Source organism: Pecten maximus, chromosome 1 (assembly GCF_902652985.1).
Source record: "Pecten maximus chromosome 1, xPecMax1.1, whole genome shotgun sequence".
NCBI lineage: Eukaryota > Metazoa > Mollusca > Bivalvia > Pectinida > Pectinidae > Pecten > Pecten maximus.
Window position 1 is genome coordinate 2857028 of NC_047015.1, and position 26597 is coordinate 2883624.

Sequence of the window (26597 nt, forward strand, 5' to 3'; positions counted from 1 at the left end):
TGTGATTATTATTTACATCCTTATATCATCTACATGCCATGATATTTCTTTGTTGATCAATAACATTAATCTCAATGACGTTTTGAGAATTAACATTGAGCAGCAGCTGAACGTTCTTTGAGCCGTCATTATATTATTTTACCTGGATTTGCACATATAAAACAATATGCTATTAAATGATTGTAATGATTGTGTAAGGCTGTGATAAACGAAGTGAATCAATATTATAAAAGTCCACACCAGCAAGCCCTTCACCAGCAATCCCTAAACCTACAAGCCCTTTATCAGCAATCCCTACACCAGCAAGCCCTTCACCAGCAATCCCTAAACCTACAAGCCCTTTATCAGCAATCCCTGCACCAGCAAGCCCTTCGCTACCAGCAAGCCCTACACCAGCAATCCCTACACCAGCAAGCCCTAAACCTACAAGCCCTTTATCAGCAATCCCTACACCAGCAAGCCCTTCGCTACCGGCATGCTCTACACCAGCAATCCCTACACCAGCAAACCCTACACCAGCAAGCTCTACATACGCATGCCCTACATCATCAAGGCCTGCATCAGCAAGCCCTTAATTAGCAAGCCCTACATCAACACTCCCTGCACCAGCAAGCCCTACACCAACAAGCCCTACGCCAGCAAGCCCTTAACCAGTTAGCTCTACACCAACAATCTCTACACCAGCAAGCCCTAGTAATCAATTCCCCTGATCAATTCAGTTCTACATGTATTCAATAAGTCAAAACGTTTGAAAGGAAAGGATTTGAAGAAGGTATGTCAGTTTGATAGGATTTGAAGAAGTTATGTCAGTTTGATAGGGTTTAAAGAAGTTCAGTTTTGATCGTACATACCTTAATAAATGATCTCGAGTGATTAGTGGATGTTTTACAAGGTAACATCGGTAAATATAGAGATAGAAATATAAATTTATCAAACAGGTAAAATTATAACTATTGCACATGGTCTTGCACGTTTTCCTCGTCATCTTTGTATATCACCGACATCGATATCCTTTAACACCGCGCTTATTACACAACAAGGTCTGGGACACAGTCTGTTGCTCTGGAGCTCATTGCGAAATATATCTTTCCTTTTTAGTATGTGTACATTGGGCGTGAAGCAGTAGTTAATTTTATTCCGTACTGTCATACAGACGTTTATTCCGTACTGTCATACAGACGAGTGTTATTTTTACTGTGCTTCTGTTGTAGACCTAACGTCCGGGGTTTGGAGGAGAACTTGGAACTGTAATGGGTGTCCTGAAACAGCTAGGACAGCTGTTGTGGAAAAATGTCATCCTTCGTCGACGGGAACCGGTATGTACCTCAGATAACGGAAGTTTTAACGTTAAGTCTTCCTTATCACATTGTATGCATCTTTGGTCCTGTCTCAATCAACTAAAAGAATGTTAAGATTGAAAATTGTCTTCATACAAAGTAAATTCAATGTAAATAAGTATTCAATTTCAATTCAACAAGACAAAAATGCATAGCATAACATAATCCATAAAAACGTTTTAAAACAAACATCTGAAAATGACAATAATACTATAAACAAAAGCCTGTGTAGAGGTTGTCAGGTTTTCTCAAATTATAGACGTCCTTTCTAGGCAGGTTGTGAGTTAATTTTAACCAGGTGGGGTTTTTTTTGTTGGTTGTTTGGTTTTCATAAAAGATGTAAACAGTTTGTGATACAAACACGATCTATGTCACATATACAGTTTGTACACTACACGTGTTACTTTGTGAGATGTTTATGTCAACTTTCTTATCTTCAACAATTAAAATTAAAATGATGTACACTACATGTTCATTTATATTATTTACACTTAAAATCCAACATGTTTTCAATCATGAAAATTAGAATATTTGTAATCCCATACGTCATGATGGTAAAAGGGAAGGTTACTTACAGATGAACGCGATTTACGGAGTGGCGGTCCTACATATATTAGTGCCAACACGGTATTGTGGAAGTGGTTACAATGTACTTATAATCTGAAAGCATGGCTTTCCAACCAGACTAGACACATTTTTGACAGAGAGATAAAATATCCATAAAGAAATGCAAGTTTTAAACATATTAAACACACAAGCTTATCAAACTCTTCTTTCTTTGGTTGTAAATGTCTTCTTTGTAATACCACCTATCGCATTGATCCGTTAATACAGTCGAATGGGATTTAACATATCTGTGTACTCGACCTAACCCATGACCATCCAGCCGTAACGTCCTTTGTGAATTAGGAAAGTAGGCAGGTGTGACAGTGAATCACACACATTTCACATTTCGCAATATGTCCTTGATGTTTGTACAGAAATATAAAATAGCTGCTGTAGGTGGGTGATTTTTTAACCCATTAGCGTTAGAAATTCTGGACTTAATCATGGAACAATGTGCATATGTATCTATACACCATGGTCGATACTGTACACATGTATGACCGTTTTACGTCTGTATATATTACCATAAGTGATGGAACTTTCAAAATCGCGCTTTCCTACATGAAAATATTAATTAGTTGGTTTTTCTCATGGTTTGGTGTTACTAGTTAATAAAATAACGTACATGATACAGGCGTATATCAATCATTAGGTATGCCCCGGCTTTGGTGTTACTACCAGGGCTGATCGACAAGTTGTGAGCGGCGTATTGAATGATTTTAATTTCGCCGGACATAATCCCCTTCAGTATATATACACTTTTGCCAGCGGTGTTTAAGAGGCTCAATGCCCTTTTTATAGAACTCTTTTTATAGATCTCTTTTTCTTGGCTCTTCAGAAAATCACCCACTGCATATTAGGTTAAAACAAGAGGCCAAGGGCCTCGTAGCTCTCTGGACGTTGATACAGTAACGTGCCAATTTTAGTCTTTTTTTTTTTTTTTATTTTGCTATATATTCTTTGTATTTTTAACTTTTTCAATGAATTTTCCTGACTTTGTGTATTGATCGTTTTAAATGAAATTTTGTACTCTTATAGAGAATTGTTTCCTGTTTCATCTCATAATATTTTCACTGTTTTCCGATGTATATGACTAGAGAAATCATATATTTTTTTTACAATACCTTATTTTTTGAACGCCATTTTGACGTTATTTTAGTAACGTCATATAGAGAAATGGCGTCACACGGAAATTATCAGTGTAGACAATTCTGTATTGCTCCATAAATACTCAACGGAAAAATAAATAAATATTATGAGAAGAAACTATGGACATTTCTTCATAACATGACGAAATATTGTCAAAATCCGTTCACATAGTAATGTTTCATATCACTGTAGCAGACGACATAATGTGTATAAAGTAACACGCATAGCAGCATTTTTTTGCAGCGGCACAGGGATACGTGTGTTGCAGCACATTACTATATACACATTACAGTGGGTTGATATAGGAACTTTGCCTCATAACTCCTCAGAATAACGTTCGGCATGTCCCTGTGACACCGAATATGTCCAAAATGACACCGTAAATTGACGATTACTCGAAAATGAAAACATTTAACAACTCAAATTTCTTGTCAAATCTAGTTCGTGTCGACCCCAATCATGTGTCTTGAAATCCATTCTGACAGTCCCACTGTTTCTGATATCCTCTGTCCACAAAATTTTAATAATTCTACTTCCGGCAAAAACATGAGAATGACTGCGTAAGCTCTCCTGGACTCCGTCCAGAGAGCTAAAAAGACAAGGCTCACAACACATCAATCAACCCTCTTAGTTAATAAAACAACGCACAGTATACATGATTATATTAATCAGTTTGTGGTTAATATTGCAGTCATTGATCGTTTGTAATCCATTTAAATGCTTTGATTTTCGTTTGATATAATTTTTAAACGGTTCGATGTTATCGTCTAAAACTACGTTGAAATGTTCTGTTGTTTTTGATTGAAAAATTTGATATCGTCAAGAATTTTTCTATTTATAACATTAAAAAAGGAAACAAATTCAGTGGTGTTGCCTTGGTGTATTATATAATATTTCTACGCTGTATTACCCCACGAGATACATTACTGTAACATTTATAAAGGAAATGAATGAATACTGTTCTGTTTCCTTGTTAAGATAGATGTGTTATATAATATCCCCCCACGCTGTATTACCCCACGAGATACAATTACTGTAACATTTATAAAGGAAATGAATGAATACTGTGCTGTTGCCTTGTTAAGATAGATGTGTTATATAATATCCCCACGCTGTATTACCCCCACGAGATACATTACTTGAAAATTTACAATATAAATCCACCGAAGCTTTCATATCCGTTAAACATAGGAGATAAAAGCGTTTAACATTCCCAATACTAGCTATACTGAAAAGCTGCACATTGTATATCAAACTTAATGTAAATATATTTTCCTAATCATGATTTATAGATGATTAAAACCAAATATTTCATAGTTAACAATGATATTCTTTTCAGCATGTTTTGCTGCTCGAGATCCTCTGGCCTCTGTTAATTTTTGGCATCGTGGCTGTGGTGAGACATGGAACGCCAGGAAATAAAAGAACTACCTGTAAGTTATCAATATACCACGACTTGGGGTATCTCCTCAACAGAAATAACATTTTAGTAGGTATATCATAAGTTCCTCTCTGAAGGAAATCCCCTCAACAGAAATAACATTTTAGTATGTATCAGAAGTTCTTCTCCGACGGACACGACTCAATTCAACCTTGTTAGCACATTTACAGTAGGAGTTGGTGGCTATGTGACAAACAGAACCAAGACATGATATCAGTACCACAATGGAACATGTATCTAATGACTGTTCAATGAATAAGGGGGTCTGGAGTAAACAACTTTGTAAAATCAGTTAAAATATATAAAAAAAAAAAAAAAAAAACATCCCCACTTAATGTAGAATTGAATAGACTTCCAATCAGAGAAAGAACAACAATAAAACAGCCTTTTTTTAACAAAAAAAAAACAAAAAAAATCCATAACTTTCTAAGATCGAAATCAGATATATTAAGATACAATTCTCTTTGGTATGAGATAAGTTATTGTTCTCATCAAGTGACAGTCTAATCACGGAATGTGTGTTAGTGGTTTGTTTAAGTTGATAGATGATGTTTTAAATATTGGAGGCATTTATATTATATCAGATATGTGAGCTATAATGTCGGTAGATGAATTTCTCAATTGAAATCTTTGCAACGCTCAAAATACTCTGTTTACAAAATTATTAGCACCGATATTTACCATATTTTAGGTTCCTATGCCGATCGAGCTTTGCCCAGTTCGGGCATGCTGCCATTCATACAGTCTACTGTGTGTAGTCTTCAGAATCCATGTGAGGCACAGGAGACCGTACAGCAACGCCAAACGTCAGCTGCCAGGTAGTATAAACATTCCAAAATGCTTTAGTTTCTTTTTGCATTTAGATCTTTTTTCCTGATCATTATGTGTTTTTATTTTGTTTCCTAAAATGCATTACTGTCAAAAAAGATATCAAACTCGTACATTTATCACTTCTAAGTGTATTGTGTGATGTTAAAATGTATTTCGTCACGTGACCCTGTCGTATGTACCATTGTCGTTTTAAAGTTAACATGTATTGACTGTTATCATGTCATGTACATCATTTATACTATTGATTATATTTGGTGTTCCTGCAACTAAAATACCAACCATCCGTTGTATTTTTTATTAAATTTGGTGTTTCCTGCAACTAAAATACCAACCATCCGTTGTATTTCTTATTATATTTGGTGTTTAATGCCATCTATTGTTTGTATTACACTCACTTAATGACATGCCATCCATTGTTTGTATTACACTCACTTAATGACATCATCCATTGTTTGTTTTCAGACTGACGTCCATGGTTTCCGATTTACAGCCATATATAACATCCGGAGCGTCGGTACAAGCGTTACAAACATTAGACAGTAGTGTTAAAGTTATACAAGGAATAAGTTCACTTATAAGTCCATCCAACACTTCTGATGAAAATGCACTACCAGGCCTGCTGAATTCTTTGGGTAAGGCTTTATTGAATCTCTAATATATCATCGCATGATTTCGCTTCATCCCCAATTACAAACACCAGTATTGTCACTTAGAACATGATAAAGATGAGATATTGATTTCAATAATTTCATAACACCGTTATCGATTACACAATTCCGTTGGTCATCAAAACATAATATGAACTATATAAAGCTGGACATCCGCCATTAGTTCACGGTACGCTACAAGGAGAACTGTAGGGGAGACTTGTTGGGGGACATACTATAAGCATGCCTTCAATTAAGACAGTCTGGTTTATGTCCTCGCAGAAATCATGCCTGCAATAAAAGACTCGGAAAAAATTCCATTGCAGTTTTGTTAACCGCTTAAAACATACCGAAAGTTAGTCTTATTCGAAAATAAGCCACTACTCAAAAATAAGTCAGTACTAAAAATAAGCATGTACTACATCACGAATAAAGAAAGTAAGTAGCGTCTTCTGGTCGAGTTTTTAGGGTATCTCATAAGTGGAATGCAGCCTTGGGGTATTGACATACACTGTCCTATAAGGCAGAATTTATTCCTGATATGTATCAGTCTATTTTAAATGTTCAAAATAACATATAATGTATGGAAGATAGCGGCGAGACCAATTTGATATGTCCTTTTATCCAGGCAATGACACATTCACAGTTAAAAAGCTGGTGAAAGATAGTGCAGAAGTTAAACGTTTGTTGGTGGACGAGCTGAAAATTATGTCGGCAGAAGTAGCGGATGCATTTCTCAATGCACAAGTCGACGTATTAACAGTAAGTTCGTATTTACACTTAAACAGTTCTCTAAGAATATTCCACTAGATTGAATGTTTAAGGTTTGTCATTTTTTTCTGATGTACATGTATACCATTGAATGATTACAGATTTTCCAGTCCGTTGGAAATATAGATCTACGTTATATTGTGTGTACGACAGAAGAACTGAAGAAATACATGATTTTTGGTGAAAGTGTCAACGTTAGTGTAATCTCGGACCAGCTGTGTGCTATAGACGTAGACAAAATACCGGCCATTACAGACATTGTACAGTCACAACTGGATATCGCTGCCATCATACGAGCAGTAAGTTTACATTGTAATTATGTAGAATATGAGTGATAGTATATGATATAAAATGTAGGTAGTAGTGTAAGCTATATAAACAGTACATCACTCACGGTGTTATTATATAGAGTATAAGTGATAGTATATATGTAATGTGAGTAGTAGTGTATTATATATACAACAGTACATTACAGTGTTATACATACAGTATGGTATATAATATGAAGATGCATTTGTCTTTCCCCAAATAGTTTAGCTGACAGTGTATGACCCACAATGTATTTTATTAGATACAGTGTATGACCCACAATGTATTTTATTAGCCACAATGTATGACCCACAATGTGTTTTATTAGCCACAATTATAATCTTATACTTATATTACGTAATTAAAGCATTGCTAGCAGAACAGATGTTCGAAGTACACTGTACTTATTCAGTCTTACCGACCTTGTGAAAACCATTCTGACTTTGGATGAAGAGCTCCGGTATTATTTCTATCTTAGTACATGGGTTGTATGTAGTCTGTCTAAGAGGAGAAGAAATGTAAATATGAACAGATGTTGAGTTAAGTGTAAGTACACTTTATTTGGCCTTGTTTTACGTGTTCTAAACAAACAACTACCGGGTATGTATTGTACTTCAAATAGAGGTGTTTGCATGGATGCATGTCATTGAACAAATGCGCAAATCGTCAATAGTTATGAGGACTGTTTCGTCAATAGCCAGGGTTATGACAGATGTACGAGTATTTCGTAATCAATTATGCTGACATGGCATCATATTGATAGCAGACTTTTTAAAATTTCTATTTCTATTTATTTATTCATTCATTTTTAAATTTTTATGGGGGGTGGGGGTAGGGGTGAGGATGGTATATTTTAGTCGAGATTATAAAGAAACGTGGACAAAATTGAGAAGCATGTTAACAGTCATTTCGATATGATGAGTAGGCCAAATTAGAATCGAGATGATGTAAATGTAGACATGTTGTCTTACAACTGGGAACGGTCTTTATTATCATCATCATAGATAAATCAGCATACACTGTGGCCGTACAGTTTGTCACTATATATCACCACAGTTACTCTAACATACTTGTGTATGTCATTATATACCCTCTCAATTACTCTTACACACTTGTGTATGTCACTATATATCATCACGGTTACTCTAACACACTTGTATATGTCACTATATATCCTCTCAGTTACTCTAACACACTTGTGTATGTCACTATATATCCTCTCGGTTACTCTAACACACTTATGTATATCACTATATACCCTCTCAGTTACTCTAACATACTTGTGTATGTCACTATATATCCTCTCAGTTACTCTAACACACTTGTGTATGTCACTATATATCCTCTCAGTTACTCTAACACACTTGTGTATGTCATTATATATCCTCTCGGTTACTCTAATACACTTATGTATATCACTATATATCCTCTCAGTTACTCTAACACACTTTGTTTCTCTTTGATATAATAACGTCTACTTATTTCATATACTTTCTTACTTTGACTGTTAACGTGTCATTTTAAACCTGTTATTTTGTTTCACTACCGCCCGTTAACGTGTTATTATAAATCTGTTAATTTGTTACCCTACCATATGTTTACGTGTTATCACATATGTTTTTTTCCCAAACGCCCGTTAATATCTTATGATAAATATGTTAATTCGTTACCATAACGCCTGGTTTTTTTTACTCTAATGTCTGTCAAAGTGTCAATATCAATCAGAATGTCAACTGTTTCTATCATATCTCCCCTCAATCGTCTGAATTTCAGTGTCGACAACTTGAAATACTTCAGACGTTGTTCACAATCCATGTTTTTCTTTTGTGGTAACACCCTTGCAGCTTATCGTTTCTGTATCCTTTTTCTTGTTCGGTGGCCAGACAGAACTCAGGTACTCCACGTATGGGCGAACCTGTAGAAAGTATATATGTAGGGAAAGCTTTTTTTTTTTTTAAAGAAGTATGAGATAAAGACTGATTACAACTATATTCATTCAAGTTGACAATGCTGGATACATTTTGTGAAAAATGTACATGCTATTATAATTAAATGTATCACTACGCTTACTTCATTTATGTCAATATGAAAATAACAGTAAATGTATACACTGTAAACTAAATCAGCCCGTGAAGAAGTATTAACCATTTTGTTAGGGTACCTCCTTCACTTAACTTGGTATTATGCAAGAGGGTCCACTACGACTATCATTAATATAATAATTAATCATATATGCGATTATGCGGTATGGTTTTATTTTCATGTATTTACATATGCTGAAACAAATAAGAGAAACTGAAGTGGAGGCTGGCGCTACTATTTAATCGCCATTTGTGTTGACCTTTAATGACACTGTGATCACTTAATCCTAGTGGGTTTAAATAGTCAGTCTTAAGGATAGTGTTAATATCATTCACCAACAGCAATAACAAAGACTCTCGGCCATGTCTGTGTCTAGTGTTTTTACCAACAGATTAATATGAAATAATATCTTCGAGGCAGTCTATGAATTAAGCACTTTTTGCATGCTTTGCACTCCAAGCACTTCAGCCTATGTCTGCAAAGTTGAAGTCCCCAGTGTTTCTAATTGTGTGTGTATAGCTGAATGTACAAACCTTGTTCAGAAGGTCAATTAGGGCCTCTAGATTCTACTCATTTGACGAGGGTCTTCTGTAAACACAACCAAATAACAGTGTATCTTCCTTGCTAAGTCTTATTTTTACCCGTACACTTTCTTAGATATCTACCTCTAGTTGTAGTTTTACTGCACTCAGTCTTTTTGAAATGTAAGCAATCACGCCTCTTTTACCTTTGTCTGTGATATCACTATGAAATAAATCATGGTCAGGTAGCTCCTGTTCCGCTTCATTCAAATAATACCTCATATTCATAGGTAGAACTTCTGTGATTGCAATTATATCTGGTTCATTTTCTGTTTAATATATCTTCTTTAATTCCTCCGTCTTGTTTGGGAAATGGTATGTTTGTGTACTAATACAGAGTGAGTTTGGTTTTTTGTCTTTGGTACCAATCTTTGAGTTCAACAATATCAACTTTAATTATATCTGGCACAAAAAAAATTGTTACCAGTAGCACTTAATAAGTACTTTTTTTGGAGAGCCCTGAACCTGGCTTCTGTTTCTTTCTTTCTTGCTTCCTCCGTCAGCTGCCTCTCTTGTCCACTCTCGGCTTTATTGAGGTCATTGGAAATCCTTAAACTCTTGTATTATTCTTCTCCATGCAGATGCCTTATATTTTGAAAAGCTCAGCTTTAAAATCATTTCTGTCAAAGGACACCAGTATTGGTCTTCCTCCACTTCTTTCCCCAATATTATTGTCTCTTTCATTCTGTACATCAGGTTCGTGGTATTTACCAAGCCTGATAACCTTCACATTGCTACTTCCCTTGGTGCAACCTTACATACAATAATTATATGTACTTTGTTGCCGGATTTTACTTTATCTACCCCGTGAACTACAATGTTGTTTACACTTGACTTACTCTCATTTATCTCGGTTACGACTGTCTCTATGGTTACACAGTTCATATCTTCATCATTGTTCATGTTTTCTTTTCTGCCACTTCATTTTATTTGCCCGACTTGCGCTATTTTCCAATTTCCTTTTTAATGCTCTTTGCTTCGTCACATTCGCTATCCAGTTTCAATTCAATTACGGATATCCTGCCCTTATAAGCTTGCATGATAAGCCTGCATCGCTCCTCTATCTTGCGGTTTGTTACAATGTTCTTTTCAGTGACCCACAGAACCACATTGAGTCTGAAGATTGTAGGAATTGTATTCCTCCTCCGTCTTATTCAACCTCTGAGTGCATAAATGATGTTTACATATTTGACACTCAAGCATCATCGCCATTAGCTCTGTAAATGATTTTCACATTTTTCATACTTCCATGCCTCACCCGTTGGCGCCCTGCTTGTTGAATCGACTGGGGATTGCGTCCTTGAACTAGACCTCATGCTCCTTTTGAATTCGTCCCTGTCTTCCCTTTCTTCTTCTTGTAGCCTCGCCGGAGGCTGGAACGTCATATTGTTTACTTCTTGCCATACCTACATGGTATAAGATCTCCAAAAGTAACAAAAAAAACCTATTATCTAAAAATGTCACCAAATTCATGATCTTACTACAACTATGAATCCATTTGTCATTCCTCTATTTCAGTACACAACTATCAGTTAGATCTACAAGTTGTCTCCGTTAACGACATAGTGATATCGTCTACCGAATTTGACGTTTTGTCGGCCAATGCCTCGTACAAAGTCATTGGGAGAAGGAATTTGTGTTTTTAACGTGAATACATCTACATTTCAGGCGAAAACGCTGACAGCATTCACACAGACGTACGAATTAGGAGATGCCTTAGAAGACATCGCTTCCATGGTAGATATTTTGTCGGGAACCTCTTCCCTTGGAAGCTTATTTTCCTCGGCGTCCATGTTACAAGAGCTACCCTCTTTGCTGTCCAAACTTCCGGGAATTCTAAATCTTGTAACACAGGTGGAATCGTTTGAATCATCAAGGTATAAAGTCAAAACCTGATTTTTCTCATACCAGTATCAAAGTTTTAATTATGTCTGTAATACATTAAGAATACAAACCTAATTTAATTCAAGGCTCAAACAGTAGCATTTCCAACCTATATACACCATCTTTTACGAGTTATACATTACTATACCTGTGGAAACTAGGTAATACACCCTAGGAATACGGAGAAACAACTGCCGACAATCATGTTTTATTAATATCTTTTCCTTTTCAACAATACAAATATTGAAATTATTTATCGAAACAAATCATTTCTATGTATCAATAAAATTAAGCAGGCATTAAGATTATTTTGTATGTATGCTCGGAGAGAGCTGAATAAGTTATATGAACTTGTGCCCAATCCCTTTTATTTAAAAAACAGACAAATGAAAAATGTTTAATCTAAAGGATATCAGAAATAGACTATCAAATAAAATTCATGTTTTTAATTAAATAGTAATAATATGGAAAGGTGTAGTGCAGAAACGAACATCCGATTTCTTTGAAGGAAAGTTTATGCAATATAATATCAGTATTTAAGTTCCATCACAATATGTTTGTTTTGTTTTAGCTAATAACTGTAAACATGGAAATCATCCCGATTCGATACTGCGTAAAATACGCACTCAGTGTATCGCTAAAGAAAGTTTATATGACTGAACTCGATAAAGGAAAACCACAAATCTTTGAATAATAATTTGAATATACGTATCTATCTTATTATTATTACCATGTGTCTATCTTATTATCATAATATAGTTATCTTATCATCATAATAATAATTAATGTAATAATATGTCTATCTTATTATAATAATGTATCTATCTTATTATTATAATAATATATCTATCTTATTATTATGATAATATATCTATCTTATTATTATAATAATATATCTATCTTATTATTATAATAATATATCTATCTTATTATTATAATAATATATCTATCTTATTATTGTGATAATATATCTATCTTATTATTGTGATAATATATCTATCTTATTATTATGATAATATATTTATCTTATTATTATGATAATGTATCTATCTTATTTTATAATATATCTATCTTATTATTATAATAATATATCTATCTTATTATTATAATAATATATCTTATTATTATGATAATATATCTATCTTATTATTATGATAATATATCTATCTTATTATTATGATAATATGTCTATCTTATTATCACACTAAGTATCTGTGTTACAGTATTGACGAATTGCTGGGATTCTTAGACCCGATTATACGGAATTTCGCTCCAAATTTCACTGAATGGCAGACAGTAATGAGCTTGGTAGATGAAGTGAAATCCGCGGCAGATACCATTGGATCAGGTCAGATATTTGTACATTATCATATATCGACACAGTAATGTTTTAATATTGTTTTTTTGTTTTTGTTTTTTTGTTTTACTTTGTTTTATGGGTTTTTTTCCTTAGTCGATCCCTATCTTGGAATACTGCTAGAGTGTTATGACTATTTATTTCAAATCTGTTACTTTCAGGTGGGAATTTTAACTTAACAGCGCTTCTGAGTGGTTTGGGGAATCTAACCAGTATATCGAACACACTGAATCTTGATCCTGAAATAACGTCATTACTACAGATGGCAGCCCAATCGGGGGACATCTCTTCTTCTATACAGGCATCATTAGAAGGACAGCCCATGGATCTACGGTACACAATTAAACTTTATTTTATGTTAACAGCACATTGTTATTGTGGCATTTTCCCTGTCATATAGCATTACTTGTTTATAATATTGTTGGGATATTTTACCTGTCATATAGTATTACTTGGTCATAATATTGTTGGGATATTTTACCTGTCATATAGTATTACTTGGTTATAATATTGTTGGGATATTTTACCTGTCATATAGTATTACTTGGTCATAATATTGTTGGGATATTTTACCTGTCATATAGTATTACTTGGTTGTAATATTGTTGGGATATTTTATCTTTTATATAGCATTACTTGGTTATAATATTGTTTGGATATTTTACCTTTTATATAGTATTAATTGGTTGTAATATTGTTGAGATATTTTACCTTTTATATAGTATTACTTGGTTATAATATTGTTGGGATATTTTACCTTTCATATAGTATTACTTGGTCATAATATTGTTGGGATATTTTACCTGTCATATAGTATTACTTGGTTGTAATATTGTTGGGATATTTTACCTTTTATATAGCATTACTTGGTTATAATATTGTTTGGATATTTTACCTTTTATATAGTATTACTTGGTTGTAATATTTTTAGGATATTTTGCCTTTTATATAACATTACTTGGTTGTAATATTGTTGAGATATTTTACCTTTTATATAGTATTACTTGGTTGTAATATTGTTGAGATATTTTACCTTTTATATAGTATTACTTGGTTGTAATATTTTTGGGATATTTTACCTTTTATATAGTATTACTTGGTTGTAATATTGTTGGGATAGTTTACCTTTAATATCATTACTTGGTTGTAATATTGTTGGGATATTTTACCTTTTATATACCTAGTATTACTTGGTTGTAATATTGTTGGGATATTTTACCTTTTATATAGCATTACTTGGTTGTAATATTGTTGGGATATTTTACCTTTTATATACCTAGTATTACTTGGTTGTAATATTGTTGGGATATTTTACCTTTTATATAGCATTACTTGGTTGTAATATTGTTGGGATATTTTACCTTTTATATACCTAGTATTACTTGGTTGTAATATTGTTGAGATATTTTACCTTTTATATAGCATTACTTGGTTGTAATATTGTTGAGATATTTTACCTTTTATATAGTATTACTTGGTTGTAATATTGTTGGGATAGTTTACCTTTTATATAGTATTACTTGGTTATAATATTATTTGGATATTTTACCTTTTATATCATTACTTGGGTATAATATCGTTTGGATATTTTACCTTTTATAAACCATTACTTGTTTATCATATTGTTGGGATATTTTACCTTTCATATAGCATTACTTGGTTATAATATTGTTGGGATATTTTACCTTTTATATAGTATTACTTGGTTGTAATATTGTTGGGATATTTTACCTTTAATATAGTATTACTTGGTTGTAATATTGTTGAGATATTTTACCTTTTATATAACATTACTTGGTTGTAATATTGTTGAGATATTTTACCTTTTATATAGTATTACTTGGTTATAATATTGTTGGGATATTTTACCTTTTATAGTATTACTTGGTTATAATATTGTTGGGATATTTTACCTTTTATATAGTATTACTTGGTTATAATATTGTTGGAATATTTTACCTTTATATAGCAATACTTGGTTGTAATATTGTTGGAATATTTTACCTTTTATATAACATTACTTGGTTATAATATTGTTGGGATATTTTACCTTTTATATAACATTACTTGGTTATAATATTGTTGGGATATTTTACCTTTTATATAGTATAACTTGGTTGTAATATTGTTGGGATATTTTACCTTTTATAGCATTACTTGGTTATAATATTATTTGGATATTTTACCTTTTATATCATTACTTGGGTATAATATTGTTGGGATATTTTACCTTTTATCAACCATTACTTGTTTATCATATTGTTGGGATATTTTACCTTTCATATAGCATTACTTGGTTATAATATTGTTGGGATATTTTACCTTTTATATAGTATTACTTGGTTGTAATATTGTTGGGATATTTTACCTTTTTATATAGTATTAATTCGTTGTAATATTGTTGGGATATTTTACCTTTTATATACCTAGTATTACTGGGTTGTAATATTGTTGGGATATTTTACCTTTTATATAGTATTACTTGGTTGTAATATTGTTGGGATATTTTACCTTTTATATACCTAGTATTACTTGGTTAAAATATTGTTGGGATATTTTGCCTTTTATATAACATTACTTGGTTGTAATATTGTTGAGATATTTTACCTTTTATATAGTATTACTTGGTTATAATATTGTTGGGATATTTTACCTTTTATAGTATTACTTGGTTATAATATTGTTGGGATATTTTACCTTTTATATAGTATTACTTGGTTATAATATTGTTGGAATATTTTACCTTTATATAGCATTACTTGGTTGTAATATTGTTGGGATATTTTACCTTTTATATAACATTACTTGGTTATAATAATGTTGGGATATTTTACCTTTTATATAGTATTAATTCGTTGTAATATTGTTGGGATATTTTACCTTTTATATACCTAGTATTACTGGGTTGTAATATTGTTGGGATATTTTACCTTTTATATAGTATTACTTGGTTGTAATATTGTTGGGATATTTTACCTTTTATATACCTAGTATTACTTGGTTGTAATATTGTTGGGATATTTTACCTTTTATATAACATTACTTGGTTGTAATATTGTTGGGATATTTTACCTTTTATATAGTATTACTTGGTTGTAATATTGTTGTGATATTTTACCTTTTATATACCTAGTATTACTTGGTTGTAATATTGTTGGGATATTTTACCTTGTATATAGTATTACTTGGTTGTAATATTGTTGAGATATTTTACCTTTTATATTGCAATACTTGGTTGTAATATTGTTGAGATATTTTACCTTTTATATAACATTACTTGGGTATAATATTGTTGAGATATTTTACCTTTTAAATAGCATTAGCATTACTTGTTTATAATATTGTTGGGATATTTTACCTTTTAAATAGCATTACTTGTTTATAATATTGTTGGGATATTTTACCTTTTATATAACATTACTTGGGTATAATATTGTTGAGATATTTTACCTTTTAAATAGCATTACTTGTTTATAATATTGTTGGGATATTTGACCTTTTATAGCATTATTTGGTTATAATATTGTTGGGATATTTTACCTTTTATAGTATTACTTGGTTGTAATATTGTTGTGATATTTTACCTTTTATATAGCATTACTTGGTTGTAATATTGTTGGGATATTTTACCTTTTATAGTATTACTTGGTTATAATATTGTTGTGATATTTTACCTTTTATATAGCAATACTTGGTTGTAATATTGTTGGGATATTTTACCTTTTATATAGTATTACTTGGTTATAATATTGTTGGGATATTTTACCTTTTATATAACATTACTTGGTTATAATATTGTTGGGATATTTTACCTTTTATATAGTATTACTCGGTTGTAATATTGTTGGGATATTTTACATGTTTTGTTGTATTCTGGGTATAAGTGTGTATGGTTTAATAGTTTCAGAATGTGACATTATTTCACCCGTAGGTCATTTGAGCAGTACCTTGATACCGTGCAAATTATGATGGAGGAGATTGCTGGGAACGATTCGACAAGTCAGATGTTTTGTACGGTTGACAGTGTTTTAGACATGCTCACCGTTATGGTACAATACGCCGAAGGTAAATAATTAACATCAAAAACTGTCTACACGTATGTTGCAACAATATATTTCAAAACGTACATACCCATCAAACTGTATTCAGTAACTACACACACCAAACTGTATTCAGTACGTACATACCCATCAAACTGTATTCAGTAACTACACACACATCAAACAGTATTCTGTAAGTACAAACATCAAACTGTATTCATTAGGTACACAAACATCAATATTAATAACGAAATATTGAAATGGGTGATCTATAATACTACCTGTACGTAATAGATCATTTAGCAATATTCTACTGTAATCAATCGGGGTAACGTAGACAAGTTCTAGTGTTAATGGGGAGGAACGTTTAGATAATGCTTGTATGATTGTTTTATTCAGGTATAAAACCAGAATCGGACATGACATTTGGAATATTTGTAATCAATCTGAGTACCTTAGTGAGGAATTTCCAGGCGAACATGCTGGATGTCCATGGCATCATAAACGCTCTTGTCAACCCAAAAGTAATATCGGTGAGTATCAAAATCATAACCTGCTTATGACGTATGACATACATTCAAAACAGATATCATATTGAAAGTGTTATATTTCCCTATTTTCCTTGACAAGTACTAAACAAAACAGCTGTATATTGTTTATATATTACTGAGTTAATTTCAAACAAACCTTTCTACTGGAGATATCTGTGGTTCGTATCTAAAATGCAGGAGATGCTTAGAGATCCCTATAATTACTCGACGACGTGTCAGATGGCTCTAGATGAGACACTCTTCTACATGGATCCTCAACTATTAGCACGTGCCAAGGAACTGATGTGTGTGGCGAGCTTATCTCCTTTGTTTGAGAGATTGCATGACGCCATCAATGTATCATCCGTCGAGAAAGGGGTAAGTCGACGTTCGTTAATGTAAATAACGTAGCATGTTATATCTTAATGTTGTCGAGTATTTATGTTATACGTTATATCTTCGCCCTAGACACGACTTTGTCGATCATTTATGTCTGCCATTTTATACGGTATTTGTCATATCCGTCTATCCCGTCCATCCCGTCCTGTCCAGTCATGTCCCGTCCATCCCGTCCTGTCCAGTCACGTCCCGTCCATCCCATCCTGTCCAGTCATGTCCCGTCCATCCCATCCTGTCCAGTCATGTCCCGTCCATCCCATCCTGTCCAGTCATGTCCCGTCCATCCCATCCTGTCCAGTCATGTCCCGTCCATCCCATCCTGTCCAGTCATGTCCCGTCTATCCCATCCTGTCCAGTCATGCCTCGTCCATCCCATCCTGTCCAGTCATGTCCCGTCCATCCCATCCTGTCCAGTCATGCCTCGTCCATCCCATCCTGTCCAGTCACGTCCCGTCCATCCCGTCCTGTCCAGTCGTGTCCCGCCTATCCCGTCCATCCCATCCTGTCCAGTCATGCCCCGTCCATCCCGTCCTGTCCAGTCACGTCCCGTCCATCCCATCCTGTCCAGTCACGTCCCGTCCATCCCTTCCTGTCCAGTCGTGTCCCGTCCATCCAATCCTGTCCAGTCCTGTCCCGTACATCCCATCCTGCCCAGTCATGTCCCGTCCATCCCGTCCTGTCTAGTCATGTGAAATCCCATCCTGTCCAGTCGTGTCCCGTCTATCCCGTCCATCCCTTCCATCCCGTTCATCCCGTTCATCCCGTCCTGTCCATTCTGTCCTGTCCATCCCGTCCTGTCCGTTCTGTCCTGTCCATTCCGTCCTGTCCAGTCGCGTCCCGTCCATCCCGTCCTGTCCATTCTGTCCTGTCCATTCCGTCCTGTCCAGTCGCGTCCCGTCCATTCCGTTCTGTCTAGTAGCGTACCGTCCATTCCGTCCTACCCAGCCGTGTCCCGGCCATCTCGTGGGATATTTGATATATCCGAAAGGAAACGCGAGTACTGAGAGGCTCAAGTTTTGCTTTGTTTTGGATAGTATTTCTTTGTTGAATAACACGCGCTCAATTTTAAATGATTGATGAAATAGTTCTATCATGATTTCATTTCTATATATTTGTGTTTTTAAAATAGGAGACTGTCACAATGACGGGGTGAAACAGTGTTATGGAGAATTAAGGCGGCACAAGGTGCAAAAGAATGAAAATTTAACACACAAAACCTAAAAAGAATTGATGTTGTTGTTTCCGCTTTCATTTGTAAATAGGGCCGAGAATGTGTGACCAATAATGACTGTCATCCATTTGGCTTGTTACAAACCAGCACACTGAATCTTTTCTAATTGTTATTTAAGATGGCCGATGCCTTTATGAAGCTTGACATGGGCTTAGGAGGATACAACTGTACTGCGGGGGCACGCCTGACTATGACGGAGCTTTACCCAGTCATGGTGAATCTATCGACACGGTTTTCAGCTCTGGGGACCCCGACCTACATATGGGAACAGTACAGCGTGGAATTGGACATGCCTTTCATGGCTGATGACTGGGCGAGGATCCAGAGTACTGTAGGAGAGGCGATAGCAAACAACGTGTGGGTTACATGTCCTGTTCTTTCGTTAATTAAGTTCAAATTCTAATTACATGGTTTCATATTTCGTCCCCATCAACAAACAACTATCGCACCTGTGTATTGTTTGTAAATATAACTCGTTATGATGTACGTATAACGCCGTCCTCTGGATCAATATCATCATAATAGAGCAATACTTATAACATATAGTAGAATTAAACGAAACTTTCACTGCACTTTCACCTATCCCCTCTTCCCTGCACACCCTCTCCTTTAACAATAAATTATAGCATACAGTAGAGTCAAACGAAACTTAAACAATAAATTATAGCATAAAGAAGAATTAAACGAAACTTAAACAATAAATTATAACATACAGTAGGATCAAACGAAACTTAAACAATAAATTATAACATACAGTAGGATCAAACGAAACTTAAACAATAAATTATAACAAAGAAGAATCAAACGAAACTTTAACAATAAATTATAACATAAAGAAGAATCAAACGAAACTTAAACAATAAATTATAACATAAAGAAGAATTAAACGAAACTTTAACAATAAATTATAACATAAAGAAGAATTAAACGAAACTTAAACAATAAATTATAACATACAGTAGAATTAAACGAAACTTAAACAATAAATTATAACAAAGAAGAATTAAACGAAACTTTAACAATAAATTATAACATAAAGAAGAATTAAACGAAACTTAAACAATAAATTATAACATACAGTAGGATCAAACGAAACTTAAACAATAAATTATAACATAAAGAAGAATCAAACGAAACTTAAACAATAAATTATAACATAAAGAAGAATTAAACGAAACTTAAACAATAAATTATAACATACAGTAGAATCAACCTTTAACATAACTTTTAACACACAGGAGAATCCAACGAAACTTAAACATTCATTAAAGAAGTAAAAGTGATGCTATAGCACAATCATGCAGAACAAAATACGTTTTTTTCGCATTTCCATTTTGTGGACTTGACTTTTTTGGCACCAAAACCCACTTTAAAGATTTCGGGGTCAGTTTTTGCAAAGCTTGTTAGTCCACACCCTTCTAATTTGGTTTATACATCCATTAGAGGTCTAGGAGTGATATAATGTTATGTACGATTTCAAAATGGCATGCTTATACATACACACGGCGGATGTCGAAAAGACGGCACATAGGCGTTGCTTTTCCGGCGGCGGCGTCAACAATGTTAAGGTTTTACGTTTAACACTGTTTCTGACAAAGCTCTAAACAAACCTCAATCATAGATGTAGCATGGGTAGTAGAGCCTACCGCACTAAAGGCATTTCATAGATTTATGTAGTTTTTGTGATAAAAACCTATCTGGAGAACCAGATCAGAGTTAAGGTTATGCATTTACGTAGGTCTCTGACAAAGTATAAGACTTACGGACCAACCAAACCTTAGTCATACATGTATCAGTACAGCCTACTGCACTAAAATATTTTTATGCATGTCTACAGTTTTCAACAAGTTTTATGATATTGACACAGCGGGAGAGACGACACTATAAGAGACATGCGTCATTCGTCAAAATCTGGTCGTCTAGGAATAAAGTGAAATTAACTTTCCACATCCTGTAGATTACACAGGACGAACAATGTATTTCTGCGGTCAATACTTGATATCTATGGGTTTCTACATTTAGCCTGTAGAGACCAACCAACCAATTGTTTTCCCATAGACCTTAGTGTTAACGTTTTGGATTATTTCATTCAAATTCTTGAATTGAATATGACGATTATGGTTTATAACAAAAGTTTAGGGTCTGATATAACACCTAATCAAAAAAAAAAGTTGGGTCCTTCAGCTCAAATTTTCTCCAGGGTAGCCATTTTGAAAATAGGTGAATTTCGCAGTAAAAATTCTCAAACATCTTAAATGTTTACCTGTTTACTATTATTACGTGAACTTTTGGGGAAAAAAACAATCGGACTTAAGAAATTTATATCAACATTTCTTATTGATAGTTACCTATCAGGCTACATGTCTATTTTCTCACTTCATAACATACTGGCCAATCAGTGGCTGCCAGACATTTTATCCTTGGCTCAACGTTCTATACATAGGGGCTGTTTCAAAAATATATTTTTTCAATTGGTTGGTTGTTCCCTATAGCATGATCGTCTTATTTAAGCTATGGAGGTGAAACTGAAAGACTCTTTACCTATCATGGTAAGCTCTTCTGTGAATAAAGTCTCCTGAGAAGATGCTGCAGATTTTGGCGTTAGTCGTCTACTTCACGAAATACGCTCCAGTAAAGGACTGAAAGAAGACCGATCTCTATTATAATCTTCTAGTCTGTGACATAGAAAGGTATATATAACAGATGAGAACTGATCTGGTTATTTCGTACATAAAACGGTATCTATAACAGAGAACTGATCTGGTTATTTCATACATAAAACGGTATCTATAACAGATGAGGACTAATCTGGTTATTTCGTACATAAAACGGTATATATAACAGATGAGAACTGATCTTGTTATTTCGTACATAAAACGGTATCTATAACAGATGAGAACTGATCTTGTTATTTCGTACATAAAACGGTATACATTTTTGTATATAACAGATAAGAACTGATCTGGTTATTTCGTACATAAAACGGTATCTATAACAGAGGACTAATCTGGTTATTTCGTACATAAAACGGTATCTATAACAGATGAGAACTAATCTGGTTATTTCATACATAAAACGGTATATATAACAGAGGAGAACCGATCTGGTTATTTCGTACATAAAACGGTATCTATAGCAGAGGAGAACTCATCTGGTTATTTCGTACATAAAACGGTATCTATAACAGAGGAGAACTGATCTGGTTATTTCGTACATAAAACGGTATCTATAACGGAGGAGAACTGATCTGGTTATTTCATACATAAAACGGTATCTATAACAGATGAGAACTGATCTTGTTATTTCGTACATAAAACAGTATCTATAACAGATGAGAACTGATCTTGTTATTTCGTACATAAAACAGTATCTATAACAGAGAACCGATCTGGTTATTTCGTACATAAAACAGTATCTATAACAGAGAACTGATCTGGTTATTTCGTACATAAAACGGTATCTATAACAGATGAGAACTGATCTGGTTATTTCGTACATAAAACGGTATCTATAACAGAGAACCGATCTGGTTATTTCGTACATAAAACAGTATCTATAACAGAGAACTGATCTGGTTATTTCGTACATAAAACGGTATCAATAACAGATGAGAACTAATCTGGTTATTTCGTACATAAAACGGTATCTATAACAGATGAGGACTAATCTGGTTATTTCGTACATAAAACGGTATGTATGAAGAACTGATCTGGTTATTTCGTACATAAAACGGTATCTATAACAGAGGAGAACTAATCTGGTTATTTCGTACATAAAACGGTATCTATAACAGATGAGAACTGATCTGGTTATTTCGTACATAAAACGGTATGTATGAAGAACTGATCTGGTTATTTCGTACATAAAACGGTATCTATAACAGAGGACTAATCTGGTTATTTCGTACATAAAACGGTATGTATGAAGAACTGATCTGGTTATTTCGTACATAAAACGGTATCTATAACAGAGGAGAACTAATCTGGTTATTTCGTACATAAAACGGTATCTATAACAGATGAGAACTGATCTGGTTATTTCGTACATAAAACGGTATCTATAACAGAGGAGAACTGATCTGGTTATTTCGTACATAAAACGGTATCTATAACGGAGGAGAACTGATCTGGTTATTTCGTACATATCAACGGTATCTATAACAGATGAGGACTAATCTGGTTATTTCGTACATAAAACGGTATCTATAACAGATGAGAACTGATCTGGTTATTTCGTACATAAAACGGTATCTATAACAGATGAGAACTGATCTGGTTATTTCGTACATAAAACGGTATATATGACAGATGAGAACTGATCTGGTTATTTCGTACATAAAACGGTATCTATAACAGATGAGGACTAATCTGGTTATTTCGTACATAAAACAGTATCTATAACAGAGAACTGATCTGGTTATTTCGTACATAAAACGGTATCAATAACAGATGAGAACTGATCTGGTTATTTCGTACATAAAACGGTATCTATAACGGAGGAGAACTAATCTGGTTATTTCGTACATAAAACGGTATCTATGATAGATGATAACTGATCTGGTTATTTCGTACATAAAATGGTATCTATAACAGAGAACTGATCTGGTTATTTCGTACATAAAACGGTATCTATAGCAGAGGAGAACTGATCTGGTTATTTCGTACATAAAACGGTATCTATAACAGAGAACTGATCTGGTTATTTCGTACATAAAACGGTATCTATAGCAGAGGAGAACTCATCTGGTTATTTCGTACATAAAACGGTATCTATAACAGAGAACTGATCTGGTTATTTCGTACATAAAACGGTATCTATAACAGATGAGAACTGATCTGGTTATTTCGTACATAAAACGGTATCATAACAGAGAACTGATCTGGTTATTTCGTACATAAAACGGTATCTATGATAGATGAGAACTAATCTGATTATTTCGTACATAAAACGGTATCTATAACAGAGAACTGATCTGGTTATTTCGTACATAAAACAGTATCTATAACAGAGGAGAACTCATCTGGTTATTTCGTACATAAAACGGTATCTATAGCAGAGGAGAACTCATCTGGTTATTTCGTACATAAAACGGTATCTATAACAGAGAACTGATCTGGTTATTTTGTACATAAAACGGTATCTATAACAGAGGAGAACTGATCTGGTTATTTCGTACATAAAACGGTATCTATAACAGAGGAGAACTGATCTGGTTATTTCGTACATAAAACGGTATCTATAACAGATGAGGACTAATCTGGTTATTTCGTACATAAAACGGTATCTATAACAGAGAACTGATCTGGTTATTTCGTACATAAAACGGTATCTATAACAGAGGAGAACTGATCTGGTTATTTCGTACATAAAACGGTATCTTTAACAGATGAGGACTAATCTGGTTATTTCGTACATAAAACGGTATCTATAACAGAGAACTGATCTGGTTATTTTGTACATAAAACGGTATCTATAACAGAGGAGAACTGATCTGGTTATTTCGTACATAAAACGGTATCTATAACAGAGGAGAACTGATCTGGTTATTTTGTACATAAAACGGTATCTATAACAGATGAGGACTAATCTGGTTATTTCGTACATAAAACAGTATCTATAACAGATGAGGACTAATCTGGTTATTTCGTACATAAAACGGTATCTCATGATAGATGAGAACTGATCTGGTTATTTCGTACATAAAACGGTATCTATAACAGAGGAGAACTGATCTGGTTATTTCCTACTTAATCTGTACGATCCTTGTATGCTTACAGTTTGGTGCCTATGGTTACCATGATGGGCCCTATGATGGAGAAAACACCCCTGTGGCCCGTGTTTGGACCAATGTTCTATAATATGTATGCACAAATGGACTCCGCGATACAACAAATGGAATTCATGGAAGGTGCGTATGCCGTTGGCATCATTTATAATTGTTTCTGAACAAGTCTGATTAAAATCATTGGCATATTTAAATAAACTGAACGGCTCTGCCAGAATCTCTGTCAGAATTTTATGGCAGGCCAAGAAGCTGATTATACTGTGGATTTAAAACTTTCTATGTCCCATATCAGTGGAGATTTATTGCTGTTCTATGTGCTTTCTTGGCAGAACATGTGAATCACTTGGATCACTCCTTTCGTTGCCTCTTCTCTAAACAGGAGTCTAGGTTACGTTATCTCATCGATACCTATCTTACTTTTAACAGAAATGATGGATCCGTCCAGTGATACAGGAAAGCTGATGAAATATGTCATTGAGTACATGCCGGAAATAATGACCACCATGATGAATCCGAATTCTACTCTAATGGTATTTAAGTAACTTATTGTTTACATATCATAGATAAAACAACAGGACAGCTAAGGCAACCAATTACACACCCTCGACCAACTCTTACCAGTCGAGATCAGAATTATTGTGCGAACTTCCTCATTTCGTTAGTCTACTTTTTCATTTCGGTATTTAAAGAACAATCATTAATTTCGAAATGAACCAATTTAATAAACTATGTAATATAAAATTGTGAAAATACCAATATACATTATTATTGTCCACAGTGCTGTAATCATAGTTGTCTCAGATTTTGTATAGATTTGTGCTGGTAACGTATTGTGACGGTGGATATGTCCATTACTTTTATTTCTCGGTTCAGTTAACAGAAGCAATGAGTTCCCCAGACCCATTGAAGGTCATGTGTGAGCAGCAAATCCTACAGAAGATGGGGATGCCGGACAAGGTTCCCGTGGTGGAGATGGAGACGGCCTTGTGTAATATCAACTGGACCGAGATCTCTGTCGGCATGGCGGCTTTGCTAGACTTCGAGTCCATGATCCAACAAGTATGTGTTTTTTTTGTAACTCACCTGCACCGAAGATCCGGAGAGCTTATGACATGGTGCGGCGTCCGTCGTCCGTCCGTCGTCCGTCAACATTTGCTTCAAATCGCTACTAGTCAAACAGTTCTTATTAGATTTTGACCAAATTTGGTCAGAAACATCCTTGGCGGAAGGGGATCAGATTTTGCATAAATGGCGACTCTGACCCCCAAGGGGCCTGAGGGGCGGGGCCCAATAGGAGAAATTGAGGCAATTCCTTTAAAACGCTACTAGTCATAAAGTTGTTATTGGATTTGAACCCAATTTGGTCAGAAACATCCTTTGGATAATTAATTCTTTTAAATCACTACTAGTATTAAAGTTACGAATGGATGTTCTAAAAACAATTCTTGATGTCTTTCAGACCCTTAGAGAGTCTGGACTTCGTTATTTCTTTAAAGCAGTTGGGATCCCCACACCATAAACATATATGGCATTGTTTGAGATTGACAGATAAAACGAATTGAACATGAACATGAACATTATTTTGACATTTGGTCTAATCCAACCAGGTGAGCGATA

The 26597-nt window shown here is 34.2% G+C and overlaps 1 protein-coding gene across 1 annotated transcript in view; it reads left to right on the forward strand.

Moving 5' to 3' along the window:
• The first annotated feature begins 1208 nt into the window (after positions 1-1208).
• Positions 1209-26597, forward strand: part of LOC117322444 — a 42291-nt gene continuing 16902 nt past the window's right edge. The window contains exons 1-16 of the mRNA XM_033877365.1: positions 1209-1316; positions 4432-4525; positions 5225-5351; positions 5827-5996; positions 6640-6773; positions 6884-7081; positions 11423-11631; positions 12862-12986; positions 13157-13328; positions 16927-17060; positions 17435-17568; positions 17764-17943; positions 19314-19552; positions 24973-25103; positions 25407-25510; positions 25854-26039. Coding sequence (XP_033733256.1) covers positions 1251-1316; positions 4432-4525; positions 5225-5351; positions 5827-5996; positions 6640-6773; positions 6884-7081; positions 11423-11631; positions 12862-12986; positions 13157-13328; positions 16927-17060; positions 17435-17568; positions 17764-17943; positions 19314-19552; positions 24973-25103; positions 25407-25510; positions 25854-26039 — 2403 coding nt within the window. The 5' untranslated portion in view covers positions 1209-1250. The remainder of the gene's footprint in view (positions 1317-4431; positions 4526-5224; positions 5352-5826; positions 5997-6639; positions 6774-6883; positions 7082-11422; positions 11632-12861; positions 12987-13156; positions 13329-16926; positions 17061-17434; positions 17569-17763; positions 17944-19313; positions 19553-24972; positions 25104-25406; positions 25511-25853; positions 26040-26597) is intronic.